General features: G+C 40.1%; 1 protein-coding gene across 6 annotated transcripts in view; it reads right to left on the bottom strand.

Annotated features, from left to right (window-relative positions):
* Nucleotides 1-23179, bottom strand: part of ATRN (attractin) — a 158896-nt gene that overhangs the window by 112514 nt on the left and 23203 nt on the right. For all 6 annotated transcript variants that reach the window (XM_045194786.3, XM_045194784.3, XM_024559427.4 and 3 more), the window contains exons 2-6: nt 18873-18956; nt 15055-15168; nt 8856-8984; nt 5091-5296; nt 3972-4140 (exon numbers count right to left, since the gene is read on the bottom strand). In XM_045194786.3, coding sequence (XP_045050721.2) covers nt 3972-4140; nt 5091-5296; nt 8856-8984; nt 15055-15168; nt 18873-18956 — 702 coding nt within the window. The remainder of the gene's footprint in view (nt 1-3971; nt 4141-5090; nt 5297-8855; nt 8985-15054; nt 15169-18872; nt 18957-23179) is intronic.

Genomic DNA, 23179 nt, shown 5'->3' with positions numbered 1-23179 from the left:
TTTCTCTTGCTGCTTTTAAGATTCTCTCTTTGTCTATAACCTTTGGCATTTTAATTATGAGTCTTGGTGTGGGCTCTTTGTGTTCATCTTGTTTGGCACTCCCTGTGCTTCCTGGACTTGTGTGTCTTTTTCCTTCACCAGGTTAGGCAAGTTTTCATTCATTGTTTCTTCAAATAGGTTCTCAATTTCTTGTTCTTTCTCCTTTCCTTCTGGTACCCCTATGATGCAGATACTGTTATGCTTCATGTTGTCCCAAAGGTCCCTTAAACTATCCTCATTGTTTTTAATTCTTTTTTCTTTCTGTTGCTCTGATTAGGTTTTTTCTCTACCTTGTTTTCCAAATTGCTGATTTGATCCTCTCCTTCATCCAGACTACTTTTAATTCCTTCCAGTGTATTCTTGATGTTGGATATGGTATTCTTCATACCCGACTGGTTCTTTTTCATGATTTCTATGTCCTTTTTCATGCAGTTGTAGTTCTAAGTTCCTTGAGCATCCTTATAACCATTACTTTGAACTCTGTATCTGATTGCTTGCCTCCATTTCATTTAACTCTTTTTCTGGAGACTCCTCCTGTTCTTTCATTTGGGGCCTGTTTCTTTGTCTCCTCATTTTGGCTGTCTTTTTGTATTTGTCTCTATGTATCAGACAGACCTGCTCTTCGTGGGTCGCCTTATGTAGTAGGTGTCCTGTGGAACCCAGAGGTGCAATCTCCTTGATCTCCTGAGCTGGGTGCTCTAGGAATGCCCCTTGTGTGAGTTATATGGGCTCTTCTATTGTAATTGAGGCTGTTGGTCTGTTCATGCATGGGATTGACCCGCAGTCCCGCTGACAATGAGAACAACCTTGACCACAGCGTGCAAGCTGCTGTGCAGATGCTGACAAAAGAGAAAAGCAGTCTTGATGTAGCTTCTTCTGCACTTCCTTGGTTGTACGAGTCCTCTCCAGCTAGTCTTTAGTTAGTTTTCTAGGGTGATTGTTCCCCAGCTTAGTTGTATTTCCAGTTTGGTCCTGGCCGAAGTGTGTTCAAAATCTTCCTATTCCACTGCAGTCTTGAAAAATTCTAAGGTTTTTTTTTTTTTTTTTAATAGTCCACAGATCTCCGAGGTTCCATTCATTTTTTTTTAATATTCTATTTTCTCTCTGTTCAGGCTGAGGAATCCCTATTGTTCTGTCTTCAAGTTCACTGATTCTTTTCTTCTGTCCTTTCCATTCTGCTGTTGAACCTATTCACTAAGATTTTTGTTTTGATTTTTTATTTTCTTTCTTTCTTTAAAAAATTTTTTTTATTTATTTATTTTTATTTATTTTTAGAGAGGGGAAGGGAGGAAGAGAGAGAAAGAAACATCATTGTGTGGCTGCCTCTTGAGCATCCCCTACTGGGGACTTGGCCCACAACCCAGGCATGTGCCCTGACTGGGAATCGAACTGGCAACCCTTTGGTTTGCAGGCCTGCACTCAATCCACTGAGCTACACCAGCCAGGGCTGTTTTGGTTATTTTTCAATTCTAAAATTTACCTTTTATTTTTCTTTATATCTTCTGTGTCTTTGCTGAGACTATTTTTCATTTGTTTCAGGTGTTCTATAATCACTCATTAAAGCCTAACTCTAGTAACTGTCATCTTGGTGCCAGTCTCTCTTGATCGCCTTTTCTCATGCAAGTTTAGATTTTTCTGGCTGTTAACATGACAAATGATTTTCAGTTGAAATCTGAACATTCTGGGTATCATGACAGGAGATGATGGGTCTTATGTAAATCTTAGAGCAGGCCTCCCCTGACACTACTCCAGTGGGAAGGGAGAAGGCTGATTCACTGATGCCCTTACTGCAAGATGAAAGTAGCAGTCCAAGGTCTCCCCTGATACCACAGGAGGTGGAGGCCTCATTAGCACCTGATGAAGAAGGTCCCAGTTCCTTAATTGGCCTTCTCTAACACCATGCTGCCAGGGGGGTTAGAGCACCTCACTAGGTCTTGGCAAGGGTAGAAGTGTAGTCTCCCCTCAGACTTTGCTGTCAGGGGTTGGGGTGGAGCCACAGTTCTGTGGTGTCTGCATAGAGTAGAGGGGTTACTGTCTAAAAGTTTTCTGCCTTGCTAAGCTGCCACCGTCCTTGTCCTTGGTCTAGATAAAACAAGTTTCTTCTGGGGCTTTTTCAGCACGTGCCTACTTGCATTTCCAGATTACTAATTTTTTTTAACATCAAGTCTTGGATACAGGAGACAAAGAAGAAAGCCCTTGGAGACTACTGGTATGTCATTCCTTGGGTCCAGAGGCTCCTGGTCAGATTGCCTTCTTCTTTCTATCCTTCAGTTTTCTCATGTTTGTTTTATAGATAATTTCCAGCATTCTTAACTGTGCTTACCACAAAGAACAGAGGAAAGAGACCAACACTTCTATATGAGCTTTTATATTCCCTTTTTCTATTTCTAAAGGAATATCTATTGTGTTCATTTACTCTGTATTCCTTTAAGGTTTGTCTTCAATTCTGAAATTATTTTAAAATCCTTTCCTAATGTCTATCACCTATGAATTTTTTTTGTTCTAATTATATTACTCTTTGATGTCTTTTGTCAATTTCTTACTGTATTTTAGTTTGCTTTGGAATATTGTTATAATTTTCATCAGTTTTACGAGCATATTTTTCTACTGTCTTTCAGGTATGAAAAGGTGTATTCTACTCCTTATTCTCTTTGTTCTTGATAACTTTCTATGAGATATTTTTCTGTTGATCAATTTTAAGTAAAATTACTGTTTCCGGTATTTTTACAGGAAAGGCTTCATTTGGGATAGGTTTCTAATTTCTCAGCTCTCTAGCTCACCCGTCCATTGTAGTACAGTGTTCAAATATATGGCAGTTTACTTGTCCAGATCTCATCACCTGTTTCCTTCCTTAACTATTATTTGAACCTTTGTCTCTATTGCCCGCATCCTGCTCACTTTGAATTCTCTTCCCAGCAGTTGCTTTTGTGTGGAACTTACTCCTGTAAAGAGACGTTAGCTGGTTCATTTTCAGAGTTAATAAGGCATAAATTGCTCCAGCCCCTTCAGATCCTGCCATAGATCCCCTGAAATTACTGCATTACTAGAATATGCAAAAATCTCTCCAATTCCAGCCACTATTTTCAAATAGGTGGCTGAGCTTCCCAGTGAGTCTCTTCCAGGTGTACTGAGTCCTGTCAGTGGACTCACTGCTTCCCTTTGCTTAATCCTGCACAGATGCTGATACCACACAGGTTTCAGCTGTCTTTGGCTGAGCCCTCCCCATCTGTGTAGCTACCTCTAACCAAGTGTTATTATTTGTGACCTGTGCGTTTGTGTGTTTCCTAGTTGTTCCGTGTGATTTAATGACTATCTCTGGGGGCATGGGGGGGGGGGATTCAGAAACTATGCCACCACTGCCATATTTGCAAAATCCCTTAAAGAGCAGAGGATAGTTTTTGACAACCTTCATTGCCTAAGAAAACACTGCCAGCACAAAATCCGCATAAGTGTTGATAAGTCCGTCCCAAAAGTCAATCTCCATAGTTAATTCCCTATGACAACATATATCCTCCTTTCAAGACGAGTGGCAAGAGACCAGCAAACTGACCTTGAACTCTGGGAAGTGTAAGACAATGACATAATTTCCACTAGCAAACTACACATTCAAACATTTGGCCTACAGATATGTTAATTAAATGAAGAGATAAAGTAATCCCCTACTTATATAGAACCTATCATGTGTACCGAAAACAAAACAATGAGAGACGATATCTGGAAAAGATGAATTATTGTTTATTACAACGAATTCATTGTAGCTCCCAATTTCAAAAACTAAGGATATGTCAAAAAAGTCTGGAATACTACTACCAAAATATTAACAGAGATTTTTCCACCGGGTAATGGAATTATTTTCCTTTTGCTTATCTCCACTTTATAAATTTTCCAAATGGAAAGCTAAGCTTCTTGCAAAAGTGTCCGAAACAACTTACGCTAGAACCATGCTGTAGTCTGAGTGGTTGAACATATATCCTCCGACAACCCACATTACGTTGCCACTGACCACAGCTTTGTGAGAGGCTCTGGGGAGCTTTGGGTTAGGGTATTCCTCTTGAGTCCAAAATGACTGGTTAGCTGGTACAGGAATTGAACAACCAGGACCTAATAAAATATAATAAATTAGCTTCACAAAATGCAGCTTCAATATTACTGCATTTCAAGTTTAATCTTTTAAATGTAACACATGTCTAAAGAATACTTATCCTTCCCTTCAGCATCTAGATATCAGACAAATCCCTTTAATTTGTGCTTTTAAGTTACTCAAAGCTAGAGACCAACAATAATCTCTCATAAAATTCAAAATCACATACTTTTTAACGATGAACAGCCTTCAGAGAACAAAGGGACTGTTAATTCAAATGAAAAAAAAAACCCTTTAGGACTAAAATGTAAAGACTAGTCCTAGGAGTATTGATACAAGCGACCCATTTCCTAGAAAATCAAGAAACCCCCCTCCTGGGAGATTTTGCCTTTGCTACAACATTTACACAGTGGCAGGTACTCAAATGCTTCCATTATTTACCTCCTTGATTTCAGCCAAACCAACCAAATAAGGCATTTAAACAAGCACACTTCCTTTCACAATAAAAGTGGTCTGAGGAAGAGATAAATGTATAAAGGAAATCACTAAATCAGTATCACTGTTATTAAAGAATTTGCTAAAGCTTCTTCAATAATTTTTATTTGTAGATAACTCCATCAGCTGACTACTTTAGAATTTTACTCTATATTGTAAGCTTCCGAGGAGACACTATTATTGTCAGCTCTTGTCCCACCTCCCAGCTTGGCTCTCTGCCATGTCTTCCTATGGCTAAGACCAAGTTGAATGAACTACAAAGAATGTCAAACCCCTCCCCATTCTAAAGACACCACAACCACACATCTGTGAAATTCAAAGATTTGTAAGAAGCTCAATAAATAAATGTGAAAACCTACACGCTACCTGGCATTTGAATAACATAAAAAGAATGGATGCTAGAAATAAAGTCAATTGCAAGTTATCAAACTACAAACACACTGTAAATTCAAAGAAAAATGAAAGAAGTTCCTACCCTGCCACTCTGGGAAACAGGAACATCCTCTGACATCGCTGGAATTGCAGATGCCTCGATGAGGAAAACCGCAGTTGTTTACACAGTGAGGAATGTCACATGCTTCACCTTTCCAGTTTTCAGAACATTCACACTGGACACTGTTGCTGCTATTACTGATCTTGCATTCTCCTTGGCCTGAGCAATTATTCGGACACATGTCAAAACTATAAAAACAGTGGGAGAACATTAAATCAAAACAAAGCGACACTTGGAGTAACTTAGCAGAACTTCTTCCTACAGAAGGTTTAAGAATGTCGCTGTCTCTCTGTTCACAAGCCCAGCTGCAGTACTTACCATTCACTAAACAGGGCAAACCAACCCTGCACAGCTAGGGCAGTACTGAAACTAAACTGAACTTGGTGGGTTCCCTTAAGCAGAGACAAGTTTAAAAAATTACAAAGAGAGAATAGATTCTTGCAAAATGTCCAGGCTTTGCTTCTCAAGTGTGGCAAGACTATCCTATTCCTGGTAGCCCACAACTGATGGGCGTTACAAAACTGCCACATGCCTGCTTGCAAGTTTGGAGAAGAAAAGGGTAAAACAAACAGCCAACAATACACTAACATCCTGATGGTATACATATCCCTCTGGAGAGTTCCTGAAAATTTAAAGAATTTGTTAAAGATTATTGCCCAGATTGGTGTATTTAAAATTCCTTAGTAAGTATATCTACTCACTTCAGATGGAAGAAAAGGCCAGTTTAACTGAATACAGGAGTTTAATTATAATGTGTCTCATAATAACCTGACTTAAGATAATTGTATTGACAGCACTTTGAAAAGACATAAATCAAATTGTAAAAAGAGGGAGGATAACTGAACTATCAAGATACTTTAAGAGTATAGATTTCTTCGAAGGCCTGTAAAGAAAACCAAAAAGAAATTTCATAGCAAAACATGTCATATATCAGGAAAGAGTTACAAAAACAAGCTAATTAATGTTCATGCTTACACCTAAATATCATTTTATGATACATTTGTAACAAAAATTTTATAAAGATTTGTATACAGTATTTTTATAATTTATATTATAATATGATCATTGACTTTGCCTACTTTTCAAGTCCCAGTAAACAGAATGAAGTACTTGGTAAAAAAGCTGAATGACATTCCTGTAGGCCTCTAGAAAGTGGTGACTAATACTTACACAGAAGTAGAGCTTCAATAAAGGTCAATTTCATCTTTATTAAGGAAAAGGCCTTGCAAGGCAAACGTTTATAAAGGGAAAGTCTAAATTTCAGATTGCACTTGTTATGCTAAAATAGCCACAACAATCACACTTCATTTTCATAAAAGGCCTAAAAGAAAAGTGAGGTAAGGCAGTTCCATTATGTGCTCAAATCTATGTCTTATACCAGCCATATTTCAAATATTTTCTTACAGACACACTTATTAACCACACGAGAGAATAGCACATAACCAACACTTAATGTTATTAAAAAAAAAAAGAGGAGGAGGTAACTCATACAGCCTTTAAACTAAAGGAGGGAAGTATAATTTCAACTTCCCCTTAAACTTCAACCTCTCCACTCAAATGCTTTTAGGCATAGGTTTACTTTAAGTGCCAAAATTAATATTGAGCACTTTTTAGAGCAGTGAGTTACATAACATCTCAAAACACAAAAATTATCTTTGTATGTCTGAGAGTGTTTTATGTATGTGCTTCTGGGCATTTTTCTGGGATAAAAACCATCGTTTTATTTGGCTTTTCATAGGGTCTGGGACCCCTAAAATAGTTTAGGATTCCTTTTTAAAGAATATAATAGAGCCTTGGAACCAAGAAGCTAATAAAATTTACAATAATCTCATCATTCCTTCATTTAACAAATACTAATTCTGGTCTCTAGGAGAGAGCAAGGCTTCTCCCTACACCAGTCAGGGTAAGAAAAACATGCGCTCCTGAGGAAGATAGTGGCAATAGAGCAAGAAGAGCTTTCCAGTGATGACGGGCAAAGGGCTTCCAATGTCACGGGGTGCTTGAATTGCCTTCTCTCCTGGGGTGCTCACTCCCTTGAGTTTCTCTTCTTCCCCAAGGCTGCTATTGCAAGAGGCCATTCAACAGTGAAGACTGTGCCCTCTAGCTCCTGACCTAGGAACCTACCCCAGAATGGGGCCTAAGTGAATAGCTAGTGCAATGCTACTCAGAATGTGGACCAGAGAGAGATAGCAGCAGCCAGGAGCTATTCAGCAACACAGATTCTCAGGCCACAGCTCTGCTGAACTACAGTCTCTGGGTAGATCCCAGGAACGTGAGCTAATAAGCCCTCCAGAAGATCCCTGTGCATGTGAAGTTTGAGAAGCCCTAGCCTGAACCCACATCTCCACTTTCTCCCCTCCCCTGCAGAGAAGAAATTCAGGGTGTCCCATTCTTAATGCCATGACTTTCTAATCTCCCATCCCTACCATGCCCCTGACTCCAACCTCCCTGGTTAGGGTGACCTAGCGCCTCCTCTACTTACTCAACCCTCTGTCAGCTTCCTCCTTCTTGAGACTTTCCTCTCTGGGCTTCTGTGACAACAAAGCCCACTGGCATTCCTCTGCCCCTTAACCGCCTCTACTATTCTTCTCTTCACTGTGCACATGCCCCATAGGCCGGTCAGGCACTGTCCACGTCCCAGTGATTCCCAGATGATATCCCAGCCCTAGCAGCCCTAGATCCAAATATCAGTGTCCTGCTTAGATATCTCACATGTACCCAACCAAACTCATCAGCCTCTCCCCTCAACCCAGCCTGCCTGGGTCACTAAAAATCATCTCACTAGTACTGCAATAAGCTGCCCAGGCTGCCAAGTCACACACCCTGGGCGCCTGAAAGACTGAATCACCGTACTAATCAAGATAGAGAAGGCTTTAAATCAGTATGAACAAATACTGAGATCATGGGAAAATGGGCAGAAAAAGAACCCAACATAAAGGTTACTTATGGAGGTCACTGCCTACGCCAGGAGCTGGGAAACTTATTTTGTAAAAGGTCAGAGAGTACTTTAGGTTTTGAGGGCCACAGAAGCTCTTATCACACACCACTCGCCTACGGCATTTTATGAATTTAACTACTTATGAAAAAAAAAACCTTTTTTTTAGAGTTTGAAGTGAAAGTGAATTTATTAGTGAAGTAGTGAAACAGAGAATGGGCTACTCCACAGACAGAGCAGCCCCCCTTTAGTGAAATCTCCTTCCTTTATTGAGGTTCATTTCATTGGGGGTGGGGGATAGTATTTCATAAGAGGAAAAAAAGAAAAGACAGAAGTGAGCCTCTCTCTTATCACGACAAATTCCAAAAGCTGCCAAAGTCTATGTTTCCTTTGTAACCTCAATCAAGTTCTCATCGATGGTCCAACCACTGAGTACACGAAAATTACTACTATTTGTTAAATCATACTTGGCAAAAATCCCCAATGTTTTAATCCCTTTTAGCAAGAAAATGCCCCTCTCTTCCAGAAGAAGCTCAACAGCAGCAAGATCTGGGTTGAAACTGTGGCCCCAGCACGTTGACAATTTACTTTACTATTTCCCACTAGTTTCCTCAATTATAAAGTGAGTAGAAAAACAGTGCCCATATGTCAGAGTTTGTAAAAAAGACTTTAAATGAAAAAATACACTCAAACTGCTTAGCACGATGCCTGGCACACTGTAAGCCCTCAATATATGTTAGTGACTATTACTGTTAAAACAAAGTAGACAGTCTTTCGAATAAAATCACAAATATTAGACATAAATATCTTACTTGTAAGTGATATTAAATCCAGTCAAATTATAAGCAGCATCACTAAAAAAATGCAGCAGGGCATACCCTGATGTGGCAACCACCTCAGGGACGGTCTCGTTGCTGTCTCTTTCAGGAACGATGAGGCCGCTGAAATGAAAACACATTTCTTACAAAGGGAGACACAGTCACAGACACGTCACATGGTGGCAAACACAAGTTCAGAGCTGGGATTCACCCTTACGATTTAAAAAACCACTTCCAGGAAGGGGGGCGACTTCCTGTGATAAAGGCATGGAACTCCCCTATGAGTTCTGGATCCTCTGAGGAACACATCTGACTCTTTTGCTAGGCTCCTTTATTCTGGGTTATATTTCTACTAAGATTTGAAATTAAAATAAACTATTCTTTTTTTAATAAAAATGTTGATACTGCTTCTATGAAAAATTGAGTAGCCCTTCAGTAATTACAGAAAGTAACAAACTTTGTCAAATATATATTAGTGAAAGACATGAAAAGTAAAAATACGAGTAAGTAGGTTGGTAAACAAACACCCATACTCCCAACACTACTAGCATTCTGATGTATTCTCTGTGCCTAACTGACACCAGATTACAGCTTATATTCCATTTCACCAGTAATACACCAGTAATAAGTGTTTCCCATGTCACTAAAAGTTCCTTCAGAACTTCCACTGTCTCACTCAGACTCGAGCGCACAAAAATACTTGTCGGGTGCCTGGAGAGGGAGCGAAGTACTAAGTCAAAGGGTCGAGATGATGCCTGCAAGGTTCTTGACCCATAATACCAACCTGCTTTCCAGAAGAGACGTGCTGACTTGAAATCCCATCGATAAGGAATGAAAGGGTCCATCCCACCTTACTCAGCCGCCAAGTAACCAGTCCTATTTCAGCTTTGCTAATTTAGTAAGTGAAAAGCGATTTTTAAATTTTGATCCTGAGTTTCTTTCATAGTCATGATGTAAATCATTTTCCCCATGTTTACTTGCCTTCTGCGTATTTCCATATGCTCCCATCTTTTGCCCAATTATTGAGACACTGTCACCAACACCAACACCTCATTCTGTAAAAAGCCTAAGTCCTTCCAGGCCCTATGCAGTCTGCTCCACACACACAGGACACCACCCAAGAACAAACATCTCATCCATTCCTCTCTTCCCTCCACCCACTTGACCCCTGGCGCGCTGGCCTCTTTGCTTTCCCAGAGCACACACCAGGTAAACTCCCACCTTGGGGCCTGTAACAATCTTAAATGCTCTGTAATGTAGCAATTCTATTTATTTGTAAAAGAAACACTTGCTTGAGTGCACAAAGACAAATGCACAAGAATCCTCACTACCACTCCATTTAGAATGTCAATGGGTTGAAAACCACCTACCTGTCTATATACACTCATCCACAGAGAGTTGGTTGAATGAATCATTACATCTCTATAAGTCTGCAGGACTAACAAGGAGCCTCATCAAGGCATTCTGATAAGTAAGGGGGGGAGGGGCTGCAAAACAATAGGCCTAGTATATGTGTACATTTATGTATTGAAGTTCACATGAAAATGATTAGAATACATAAGCAGGGTATGAGGGGGAGAAGGGGACAAGATTTTATTCAATGAGAGTTTTCTTTTTTTTAAGATATTTACTTATGAAAAAAAGATATTTACTTATTTTTATATAACGGGGAAGAGAGAGAGAGAGAGAGAAACATCAATGTGTGGTTGCCTCTTGCATGCCCCCTACTGGAGACCTGGCCCGCAACCCAGGTATGTGCCCTGACTGGGAATTGAACTGGCAACCCTTTGGTTGGCTGGCCAGCACTCAATCCACTGAGCCATACCAGCCAGGGCTCAATGAAAGTATTTAATGTGAAGACAGAATGCTAGGAACCCGAGGACACTGAAGGTGCTCCAGAGGTTACAAAACAGTGAAGAATTTTCTACTATGTATTCACACAACAAATATTTACTATTTATTACTATTTCTGTTTATTCCACTTACATATGAGGCGCCTAGGAAGATACCAAGAATACAACAGTGAAGAAGTTCCTGCCCTCGGGGAGTGCACCTCCCAAAAACAACAAATAAGCCTAGATATAGCTCCTCCCCTCCTCTACCAGGTGTGTATACGTAATGCCAGGCAGAAAGAAATGCTATGAAGGGAACTAGAACAAAGTAAAAGGACAAAAGGTGCTACTTTGGACAGAGCAGACAGGACAGGCTTCTTGGAAGAGGTGACATTTGATCAGAAACCAAAAAAAGGTTTCAACTATCATCATGCTTCCATCAGTTTTATATACCCAAACCCCTCGAAATGCTGAAGGAGCAGGTACTTACGAGAGCAGGGGCACCTAGAAATGGGTTTGTCAAAAGCAACTTTCCCATGAGAAACTGGCACAGAAAAGGACTGGGAACTTCTGTCACATGTGGGAGGCCCTGCACTCTCTGTTATCCTAGCACGAGCTTCAGGATCAGAGATGTGAGCCCCGATCTCTGCTCCACATGCCTGGGCATATCACCGACATCCCTGAGCCTCAGTTTCCTCAAATGCACAACGAGAGAAATCCTATCCACATCGCAGTGATGCAGTGAGAATCAAACTGTTAAAACATGTGAAGTGCTTAAGCAGTGCCCCACACCAGGTGCTCAGGAAGTGACAGCCAATGGTGTTTATATTTTGTATGTGGAGGGGACACTTCGGTGTGTAGGACAAATGGCAGAATGGGTGCAGGGAGAATGCATGACAGTCACACAAGGGATGGGAGGGCCATCTGCACTGGACAACCACGATACTAGAGAAGGGATCAGCTTCCCAACTGTCAGAGGAACTTAGGCATTTGCATCTTTTCACTTCAAAAACTTGGAAATTGTGACACCTCTGGAATGTGCTGCTTTCTCCTAGTGTAAAAGTAAAACAACTAGTTTATGACGAAAATAAATTCTATGGAGTAAATGAATATAAACACAGCCTCTACCCAGTGTGGAAGGCAGCGGAGAGTGTGTGGGTGAGAAAGTGATGCTGCAGGCGTGCCATTCAACTTCACCCTGAGCTGCCGTGCACCGCCCTACCCCTTGCCCCTGAGTAGACAGAGAAATGCAGACGCAGCTTAGGCTGCAGCCCATTGTTCAACTTGAGCAAATCAAGAACTGCCCGCCCCAGGTTTCTTCATAATCTTAAACTTTAAACACAGAGGTTTTCATTGTTTAGAACCACTTTTGAAAATCACTGGAATATTTTAATTCACCATAACTGTCCCAGACAGACATGGGCTCTCTGAATATACCTACAACACCTACGACACAACCTGACTTTACCAACTACACCACAGGCGGCAAACACAAGGCCTGCGGGCTGAATCCGGCCCTCCTCGTCGTTTTACCTGGCAGGGCACCTTGTTTCTACCTGTTGGCAGCACTGAGTTCCTTGCCCCTAGTTAAGGAGTAGTCACATGTATACAGTCCTAAAGTTATATTCGGCCCTTTGAAGGCCACCGTGAGGCTGATGTGGCCCCCGGTGAAAATGAGTTTGACACCCCTGAACTATATTACATAAGTGTACTGGTACTCCTTATTTGACACACCTGTCTCCTTGTAAGACCACACGCTCCTCACCCAGACCAGTGTGGCTCAGTTGGTTGGGCACCATCCCGCACAGCGGAAGGTCATCAGTTTGATTCCTGGTCCAGGCACAAGCCTGTGTTGCGGTTTTGGTCCCCAGTTGGGGCGTGTAGGAAAGGCAACCAACTAATGTTTCGCTTCCTCTCTTTCTCCTTCCCCTCCCCTCTCTCTAAAAATAAATAAATAAAAATCTTTGACTACTTTTCTAACTGTGCCATGGTCTGACCACAGTTTCAGTGGGGTGCTGGACAGACTGACTGACTCCCACTTCCATAAGGCTTCCCCTAATAGCTTTCCACCTCAGTTTCAACAACTGCCTGGCCTCAGCAACATTTGACTTTCTTAAAAAAAAAAAATCTCTAAAAGCAATAATGTTCTTTTGAAGAATGCTCTCAGAGAGTAAAACTGCCTCATCACCACTACCACCTCTGCATCTCCCTAGCAACAGATCCTAGCGGAACGGCTGCTCTGCAATGGTGCTTCATTTGCGCATTTGTTGCAGTGAGCGTGCCACCAAATTATAGTGTTGTAGAGTTGGAGGAGACTTGTTCCAGTGGTTCTCAAAGTTGTCTAGTGATGGAATTGTGTTTATTAAACACAGTTTTATTCAGAACTTCAATATATATAAAAGATAAATGTGATTAACCAGTTTGAAGTCAAATTCAACTTCACAGTTTGCAATACACCCCAAAAAACACAATACAACACCTCCATTCTAGGTTTTAGAAGCTGAAGTGTAGAGCACTTAAATGACCTGTTCAAATTCACATGGAGACTGGAGCAGAACTCAGAATAAAACTCCACATCTTCTGAATCCTGTGGGATTCTCCCGCCTTTACTGGCTGAACAGTCTGCCTCCAGGCTCCCTGCACTCCAGTCCCCAGGACATCACCACTGGCTTGTTCCTCTGGTCAAGTCCTCCAGACTCAACAGCACCCCTCTGCTCCCCATCTTGTGACAGGGCCTTTTGGCCTAAACAGTGGTTTCCAAATTGTTCTGTATACCTGTGCTTCAGAGGTTTTGTGTTTCAAGTAAAATTCAATTTCAAAACATATCTTTTCCCACTCTAACTTTAACATAATCAATGGATTAATCTGTACTATCATTAACCAACTTTTTTTTTGTAGAAACCTAAAATTTCTCCTGTTATCTGTACATATATTTTGGCTTCTCTCAAAAGTCATTAATTAGAACAAGTACAGCCTTCTGCTTGTTTTGTTGTTGCTGTTGATTCACACGTCTGTTCATCAAATACCCAGTCCAGGTGAACCACGAGACTGATGATGTACACCTGCTTGGCGGAAGTTCGCACAGGGCTAAGGGCAAGCTGACTCAGAGTGCCCGGTACATAATAGGGACTCTATGAATTTGGATTAACAAACTCAGTATCGAGTGACCAACAAGTAGTATTACGATAACATCATACTATAGGTAGTTTTTGGGCTTATGCTAAGGTTTGGTGTGACCCCTGCTATAATGCAAGGTATGCTTCAAATTGCATGGCTCAGCACTTAGCAAATGACATTTTAATGCTTAGCATGGCCTAGCCATCCTGCTCTTTGGCTTCGTAAGTGAATCTTTGAAACTGGTTCCTAATTCAAAGATATGCAGGAGAGATTTCTAGGACATTAGGCCGCTGGTCTCCTGTGTCCTTGGGCAACTCATCTACTGTTTACTGTTACTTACATGAGATTAGTCTCATGTGAGGGATACAAAATATTTGTTGAAGTGATTTCTATTTAAAGTCAAGGAAATAAAATATTTGAGGGAAAAATTTCTAGAAAGTGAGCTGCAGATGAAAAACTGACAACTATGGCTCTCTACGGAGATGTGTATTTTAGAGAAATATTACTTTATAAGTCTTCTATCAAGTAAAAGGAAGAAAAATTGGATGGATTTGAATTCCTATGTGGTCAAAAAGATGACAACACAGCCACATATTGTTAATAAAAACTAAAATGCCAAAAATAATCCAAAACACCCATATATGTGGTATTAAGCTATTTTCTTTAACTACTGACATAGAATATACTTACTGAAAACAAAATCACAATACATAATTGGCATATCCCTCACCTTCCTCAGATAACCACTGTTCATTTTCTGTGTATTCTTCCCAAAATTTCCCCTTGGTCATATTAATGCATACACATAAACACACACACACACACACACACACCTCTCTACATCTGAATTCAACAAATCCCTCCTGAAGGCCTATGTAATGGGGAACACAAGGACTAAGATGAATGTAATCCCTGATTTAATTTTTGCACAGAAATATTATTATTCAATATATTACTCACAAAACAATTTTAAAATGTAAACTTCACCACCACCATGAGAGGAGGATGAACGATACTACTACCACAACTGTGCAGAGCAGGAAACTGAAAAGAGAGGTCAAGTTCTCTGCCCAGAAACTTACCTAGTAGCTACAGGAAACCAAGTCAGGCCTCCAGAACTAGTACTCTTTCCATGACATAATGTGTTAAGGAATAGTAAAGGTGAGTCAGTAAGAATGCAATCTAGGAGATACACATTTGAATTCAGAAACCATGTGATTAACTACTTATACGAGTGAGCTTACCTAAAGGCAGCAATTAGTGGTGCATAAATTGAGTCCCCGTCATACACATATAAATGGTCCCAACTACACTCTGTAGCAAAATGACTGAAACGAAGTCTCATTATTTTGTTTGGCCTGAAAAAAAAAGTAATTTATAATAATCATAACCATCAAACATTTGAAAAAATAGCTATATTTTTAAAGAATTTACCAAGAGAAGAAATTAATAGTGAGCGGTATTATTTGTTTGTCAAAGATTTACTAAATGTTTACATATGTACAAGAGACCACTAAACATGCAATGATAAACAAAATAGATGCGGTCTGTGCCTCTCTGGGCCTTACGGTCTATACTGTGGCCATTCATTAACGGTCTCTGAACCAATCCATTAGCCCTTCCATCTCTGCACTTCCTTATGCAACTGAAGATTCCATACTACACCATTTCACATACACACCTGCCAATTCTCTAAACTCACCTGCCCCTCTGACTTTTCACAGAACTACCTGGCAGAGCCTTGGTCTAGAGGAAAACAGTTACCTGCTTTGACTTAGACTAAATCCAAAGAAAACTAAGCTGTGCCAGAAAAAAGTCACACCATTGAGTAGGCTAGTTCCAGTACTGGTCACTGCTCACCAACTTCAAATGGCCCTTCAATTCTGCTGCAGTCCTACTACTAACTCTCTCCCTCCGTAACTGTTACTCTCAATTACTATTTCAACCCATTCGGTCCCACCTCCCTGCTTTTGAAGATCACCCCAAAATCTCTCAAATTCCCATTTTCCAAAGCATACACCTACCATCTCCTCCTTCTATCTCTCAAATATTTACCATCTCTCTCTCTTCTGGAACTTCCACATCCCCATTTAAATCTCCTAAAGTATCCCGTATTTTACCAAAAACCCCGCACAAAACATTAAAAGCTTCATATCCCAACTCTCCTTCTAGCTATTGCCCTGTCCTATCCCTTTCTCCTCTAGAATGAAACTCAACAGAAGACTTTGCTCTCTCCATTTCCTCCTACCCCACTCACCACTTCATTCTCCAACCTGGCTTCAGCTCAAACACTCCACCCATAAAGCTCTCGGAATTAGCAACACCATTTAGTTCCTGCTGATGCCTAATTATATGTCTCCAGCCTAGATTTTCCTCTACCTCACACTTATTTGTCTAACTAACTTCTCTAAGCAAACAACTAAATAAATACATAAACAAGTTAACTCAGATGGTGATGACTACTATGAAGAAATTAAAGGAAATATGATACAGTAGTACAACAGGCCGTGGAGAAATACCCCAGAAAGCTTTGGAGGAGAGTAGAATGACAAGTGATAGGCCACGTGAAAAGCTTGAAAGCAATGCTTTAGACAGAGGAAAGAACACCATCGTAAAGTCTGGGGAAGAAAGAAGTTATGACTTGATGCATTGGAGCAATATGAAGAAAATCAGCATGCCTGAAACAGCAAATTAGGGAACCGCGTGAAGTAAGAAGTGAGAGGTAGGTAAGGGGCAAGGGTGAGAATCAAAAAGGCCAATTTCCAGGCTATTACAGGGGCCCAGGAAGGTGAGGATGGTAGTACTTACAATAACTGCAGAGATCAATATGAAAAGGAGAATGTAAATGGATTTGGGGGTACTCCAGAGGGAAACCGGCCAGAACTCACTAATAGGCTGAATGTGGGGATAGGAGGAAGGAGAAAGTATTCACTGGTTAGGCTGAGGAGGAGCAAGCACTGAGGTCACATGCACAGCAACAGTGGAGGAGGACACCAGACGGGAGTGAACTGATAGAAACAGAAAGGGCAGACAACAGACCACGAGACCCTTTGAGGGGGCCCGACAGGTCACGACTGTTCACAACAGTCAATACTAGGCTATCTTGTGCCTTATCCCCATGTTGGCATTTACTAATGGTACGAGAGCAACGGTGGGTGAAGCACCAAACTGTACTAGTAATCACTGTTATTCTTCACCACCAGTCTCTCATAGAAAAAAGAAGGAAAAAATGACAATTTCATTTAAGGATATCTTTATTAGATGGTAAAAATTACTAATTTTATTAATAGCGCACATCTTTTTAATATTCTGCATGACAAGATGGGAAGTATGCATAAAGCACTTCTGCTACCTAACGAATTACAATGGTCTCAAGGAAAATCACTTTTGCAATTGTTTGAGTTGTGAGCTGAATTTGTTGCTTTTCTTTTAGAACACGATTTATCATTTTTACTTGAAAGAACAACTGAAAAATTACGGTTTTTCAGACCTGGATATATGGCAGATATTTTCTTGAAAATGAACAAAGTAAATAAGCCTGTCACTTCAAAGAAAACAACTGGCAGTATTTGTTACCAAAGATAAAATAGAAGTTTCAAGCAATAATTAGAGCTCTGGAAAACTGGGATCCACCAATCAAATACAACTTTCCAGTATTTAAAACTTCTGATGAGACTGATGGTGATACTAGCTAATGTGATTTTTAAATTGATTTTAGAGAGAGAAAGGAGAGAGGGGGAGGGATGGAGGGAAGGTGAATGGGAGGGGGGAGAGAGAGAGAGAGGGAGAGAGAAACACCTATTTTTGTTGCTCCACTTACTTATGCATTCATTGCTTGATTCTTCTATGTGCCCTGAGTGGGGACTGAACCTGTAAACCTTGGAGTATTGGGATGACACTCCAACCAACTGAGCTGCCCGGCCACGGCCCAATGTGATTTTTTTTTATATTATATAATGAAATATATCAACATTTGGGAGACCTGCATAATTCAGTGAACCAGTATTTTCCAAATGTCCCACATATCGTGTTACAAAAACAATGCACCTTTATGCAGGTTAAAGATCCATTCAAAGTACAAGAAAATGAATTCATTTTAACGTAACAAATTCCGAAAGTTCATTCACATTGTTTCTGATTCCACACTACAATTTACTTTTAAGAAACTACCACTTCTCCAGTTTTGATATAGTACCAAAGACCAACCACAATTATTTAAAAGGGCCATGGAAACCCCTTCCCTTTTCCTACCACATATTAAGTGAAGCCTAATTTTCTTCACATACTTCTCCCAGTAACATATGGTAACAAAGTGAATGCAGAAGAAAGATGATGATCCAACTGACTTCTATAAATCCAGAGAAGGGATTTACAAAAATGTAAAGCAATGTCATTCTTTTCACTAACCATTTTTTAGTACAGGGTTTCTTTTTTCATAAATTATGCCATTTGTGCTAACACACGGGTTTATTATTGTTGTTTTTAAAGTAAATTAAGTATTTCTTAGTTTTAATTTTAATATGGTAAACACAAAAAATATATATTTGGAATTCTATAAATTTAACAGTGTAACGAGGTCCTTAGACCAAAAAGTTTGAGAAACCCCGCTTCCCAAGTGTGCCGGAGGTAAGACAAAGAAGGCAACGCTGCAAGGCCCTGGGAGCCCGGAGAGGGAGTAGTCTGGGCAATAATGACTATTCTGACTCCCCCACCACAGTAAAAATAGGTACTCAGAAAAATGACACAATATTACAATTGCCTAATGCTTTAAGTAACCCATTTAAAATACTCAACAGTTTTTTAATTAGTACAACTGAAAATACACAAAGTTCTGGTGTGTGCAATTCATCTGCAGCTTTAAATCAACACAAATGTTTTTGTTAAGTAACAATGAAATTCAGAAAAATAAAATCAAATTTACTTATAAACTAAGAAGTTACCAAACAAAAAAATATTTTAAGTACTTTATGCTACAGATTGTTCATTTTACTTATAGGAAAAGTAACGCCACACTGAGCCCTATACCGAAAAAAATTACATTACATCAGCCACTATTACTTACGGTCCTTCAATGAGCCACGTGCACTTCGTTTTGTATTTATAATTTCCAGGTCCATCTGTTATAAACCCGGAAGATCCAGTTAGTCTGTAATTTTTAAAAAAAAATCAAAATTTTATATATTAATATCATCTTTCTTAATTCTCAATACAATCAATTAGAGCTCTAATTCTTGCTTGAAACTTCTATTTTATCTTTGGTAACAAATACTGCCAGTTGTTTTCTTTGAAGTGACAGGCTTATTTACTTTGTTCATTTTCAAATTAGTGAGTATACTAATGCATACTACTGATACACAACCAGAAGAAAATAATTGGACAGTTATATTCAGATTACACAAATACAGATGAAACAAATACATACACTTAAGGAGACAAACTAAAACTAACACAAATGAACAAAAAACATATCTAAATTTTTCCAGATAAGATGGGAAAATTGTACTTTGTACCATAAAAATAGACACAAGAACTTACTTATAAATATGAGTTGGTTTTTAAAAATAAGGTCACACAGTAACAGTTACAAGTATTTAATCCAACAGCACTATAGACAGGTAACTGTGATGGGCAAGCGCATCAGATGCCACAACACACAAGAGACCCATCGTCGCCACTTAGGCTGCTGCTTCTGCAGTGGTGGTCCCTAACCCTCCATGGACAGTGCGCATCAGCACCTGTCTTCCCACACCCATGCCAAGCCTGAAGCTCAGCAGTGTGTTGCGGTCTTCCCACTCAGACAAGCATATCCTAGTATTTCATTAATGTTTTGACTGGTACTAGTGCTAATGTTTGAACCTTCTCAATTGTTTTATTCATTTGCATTTCCCCCTTTGTGAATTTAGATTCTATATTCTTTGACCACTTTGGGACCAAGTTGCCTTTTCAAATTAATGTTTAGAAGCTCTTTTTATGTTAAGGAGCTCCAATTTGTATGTTAAATGTACTATAAATTTATTCTCTCAATTTACTTTTTTTCTTTACACTTTGTGTCTAGTATACTTTGTTATACAGAAATTTTTATTATTTAAGAAGGATGTTGTTTCTTTCCTCAGTGCTGCTTCCAGGTCATTTTTCCTCCCTCTTCCATCAACGTCAGCCTCTCTGAAACACATGCTCTCTCCTGGGTCAGCCTCCCTCACCTTCCCAGACACCTACTGAGATCTCAGTTACTTCTCCTCACCCACTGAAGACATCAGCAACAAATTCACTGCCTTCCACTTAACTACATCAACATCCAAGATGTTCCATCCAAAACCCAGACTCTCTACTTCTTAATTTCATCATTAACAGTCTTTCCTCCACCCCATTTTAGTTTCTCATTCCTCTAGGTCTTGTCATTACCAGTAACAGCACTACCACCAAAATCTTCACTTTAGGTGTCCTACACTCCGATACTGACTGCCGTCTCTTATCTCCGCAGTTCACTTAGCCTTCTTCCTCCTTCCCAGCGAGTCAACAGCCCCATGAGGACCTCCGATCCCTAAACTAGCACTTCTCCATGTTCATCCCCCAACACCCACACGTTTCACTCTCCCACTTCCCCAGTTAAGAAGATCCCATGGTCTATCACAATTAACATGCCCTGAAACTCCCTTGACTTCTCTGCCCTTCTCTCCCTCTGCTACCCTTAACTGACACCAGAGTCTCTGGGTCTCACTCCCCAACATCTATTCCACCCCCCAAAATGTTAGTCTGAGCCAATCATGGTTTCTTCTGTTCTCTGCCAATAATTGATTAGAAATGTGTATCAGTTAAGATGAGGTTCTAATGCAACTGACAGAAAAACCTACACAGTCATGGCTTAACTGATATATAAAGTCCAAATATAAGCAATCCAGAGCATGTCCGTGATCGTCAAGAACCTAATATTTTGGGATTGAGGGTGGGAGGTGGGCATGGGTAGGGCAGGGGGAAGTGGTGGTGGGAAAATAGAGACAACTGTATTCGAACGGCAGTAAAGAAGAAAAAGAACCTAATATTCTTCTATCTTGTTGCTCTGTCATCCTCCACAGGTGGTTTCCACCTCATAACCCAAGACGGCTGCTCATACTCCAGCTGTCTTTCCCACATTCTACCCAGCAGAACAGGCATATATCCCTCCAAGTCAAACTTGCCAATTCAACTTAACCATTAGCCAAAAGTTAGACAAATCTAAATACAGAGGCTGGGAAATATAGCCATTACCTCAGATGACCATGCATCCAATGAAAACCAGGACTTCCTTTACTACAGAGGTAGAGAAAGACTATGAAGAGTCATTATTAGTCTCTGTTACAACATGTAATCTAATACTTAAATGTAGGGGAAGTTGATTAAGGACTTCTAGGAGATATTTTCTGATTCTTAAGGACAGTGTGGTAGGCAGAGATGCCACCTAGATCTCCCCATCAAGGAAGGACTTCCTCCAGCTGCAGCAGGGAGTGTGGTCATCAGACGGCCTCCAGCTGTTGGTTCCTTCAGGGGCTGCCTGCCCAAGGCAGCCTGAACCAGAGTGGGCATAAAGGCTGGGGCACTTCAATCCAACATGAACAAGTGTGATGAGCAATCCCTGCTCCAGAGCTCCCCTTGATCAGGCCTGCATTAAAGCTCTTTTGCCCAGTTCTGCTTCCAGCCCCTTCCTCTCACAGTTATTATAACCAATTTGTACCCCAAACTCCATCTCAGCAAATGCTTCCAAGAAACCCTGCCTACGACGGACATTCAGAGAGAACATTCTTCTTCTCCCTCTGGACTTGGCTGCAGCTGGATTGTACAGCTGGAAGTACTGCAGCCTGAACACAAAGCCAACATCAAGAACGACAAATCAAAGGAAGGCAAAGGTCCCTGAGGAGCAACACCAACCAACCCAAGAGACCACCCCAGTTTTATGGGTAATTAAATTTCCCACTGGTCACTGTTAGAGAGAGAAAGAGAGCAAGAACAAACACGGGCGTGCACTTCCTTAATTCTTTATTTTAAGGCTCTCCTACCCCAAAGATTTTATGGCTTCCTATTATGCTTGTTTTGCTCCTAAGAATTTCTGTGGACTTCACATGGACGTGTTCAGGTATTTGCAAATAAGCATCACTTTCAGAAAAAGAAATAGGTTATTTTTATTTCAAATATTTACTTAGCATCATTAAACATGTGCATTTACATCATTTTACAGGTAATGAATAGATATAATCACAGGCTTTTTTTGTGTGTGTGTCAACGAAAGAACATTCTTCTCAGGTATACCCACCTACCTCCAGCCAAGATGAACATTTAACCACTAGCAAGCATTCTGAAATATTTTTCTTCACACCCACGAGACCATGAAATGCATCCTTTTTCGTGGAGCATAATATTCCAACCTAGGAGATATTTTTGGTTTTGCCTTTCTCCTACTAACATTCATTTTGTTTTCGGTCAGTCGTCGGCATTCTGCACACTGCAGCAGGAAATACCCCCGTACACGTGGCTTTACTTGTGCTTTTATTTCTAGGAACAGAATCTTAGGAGGAGGTGACTGGGCCAAAAGGAATATGAATTTTAATTGTTAAGTAGGCTGCCAAATTATTTTCCAAAGGCTGTGACAATTCACATTTGCACCTGCAATATCTGAAAATATTCTATTCTCCACATCCCCTCTGTATTAGGTGTTGTTTCTATTAAATTTTACCAGTTTTTAAATAGAAATCCCCTGTGTTCCAGTGAATGACCAACAAGTGGTTACTGGAAATTTAGAAAGGCTTCAAAGGGGAAGGCCAGGCATACCAACCTGAAATGTCAGGTCCAGTTTTATAGTATCTTTAGGTATATTACTTGTTCTACATGTCTCACTGGTTCTCATTCTTCTGTTTCTCTCTTTTTGCCTTCCTGTGGGGTCACTTGAACATTTTTTAAGATTCTATCTTAATTTATTTATATTATTTTTATCTTTTGTATCGTTTCCTTGATGGTTACACTAGCTATTAGACTATACACATGTGACTTATAATTACTGGTAATGACATTTTACCACTTTGAGTGGAGTGTGGAAACCTCACTTCCATTTAGGTGCTTTATTTTCCCTATTTTAAATACCATTTTTTGCATCAGATAGTTTTATATTTTTGATTCAATCAACATGTCTGCTAAATCTCAGGAGGAGAAAGGTTCTATTATTGTATATATGTACATTTCCGCTTTCTCCATCACTCCTTCCTTCCTGGTGCTCTAGAATGCATTCCTTTATCATTTTTTATCTGTGAAAGAACTTCTGTTAGCCATTCTTTAAGGGTAGGTCTGCTAGCAACAAATTCGTTTAGTTTTCCATCTTTTGAGAATGTTTTTATTTCCTTTTAA

Source organism: Desmodus rotundus, chromosome 6 (genome assembly GCF_022682495.2).
Source record: "Desmodus rotundus isolate HL8 chromosome 6, HLdesRot8A.1, whole genome shotgun sequence".
In the NCBI taxonomy this organism is placed as follows: Eukaryota; Metazoa; Chordata; class Mammalia; order Chiroptera; family Phyllostomidae; genus Desmodus; species Desmodus rotundus.
The sequence above is the reverse complement of the archived record's forward strand: the minus strand, read 5'-3'. Positions and strand labels throughout refer to the sequence as shown.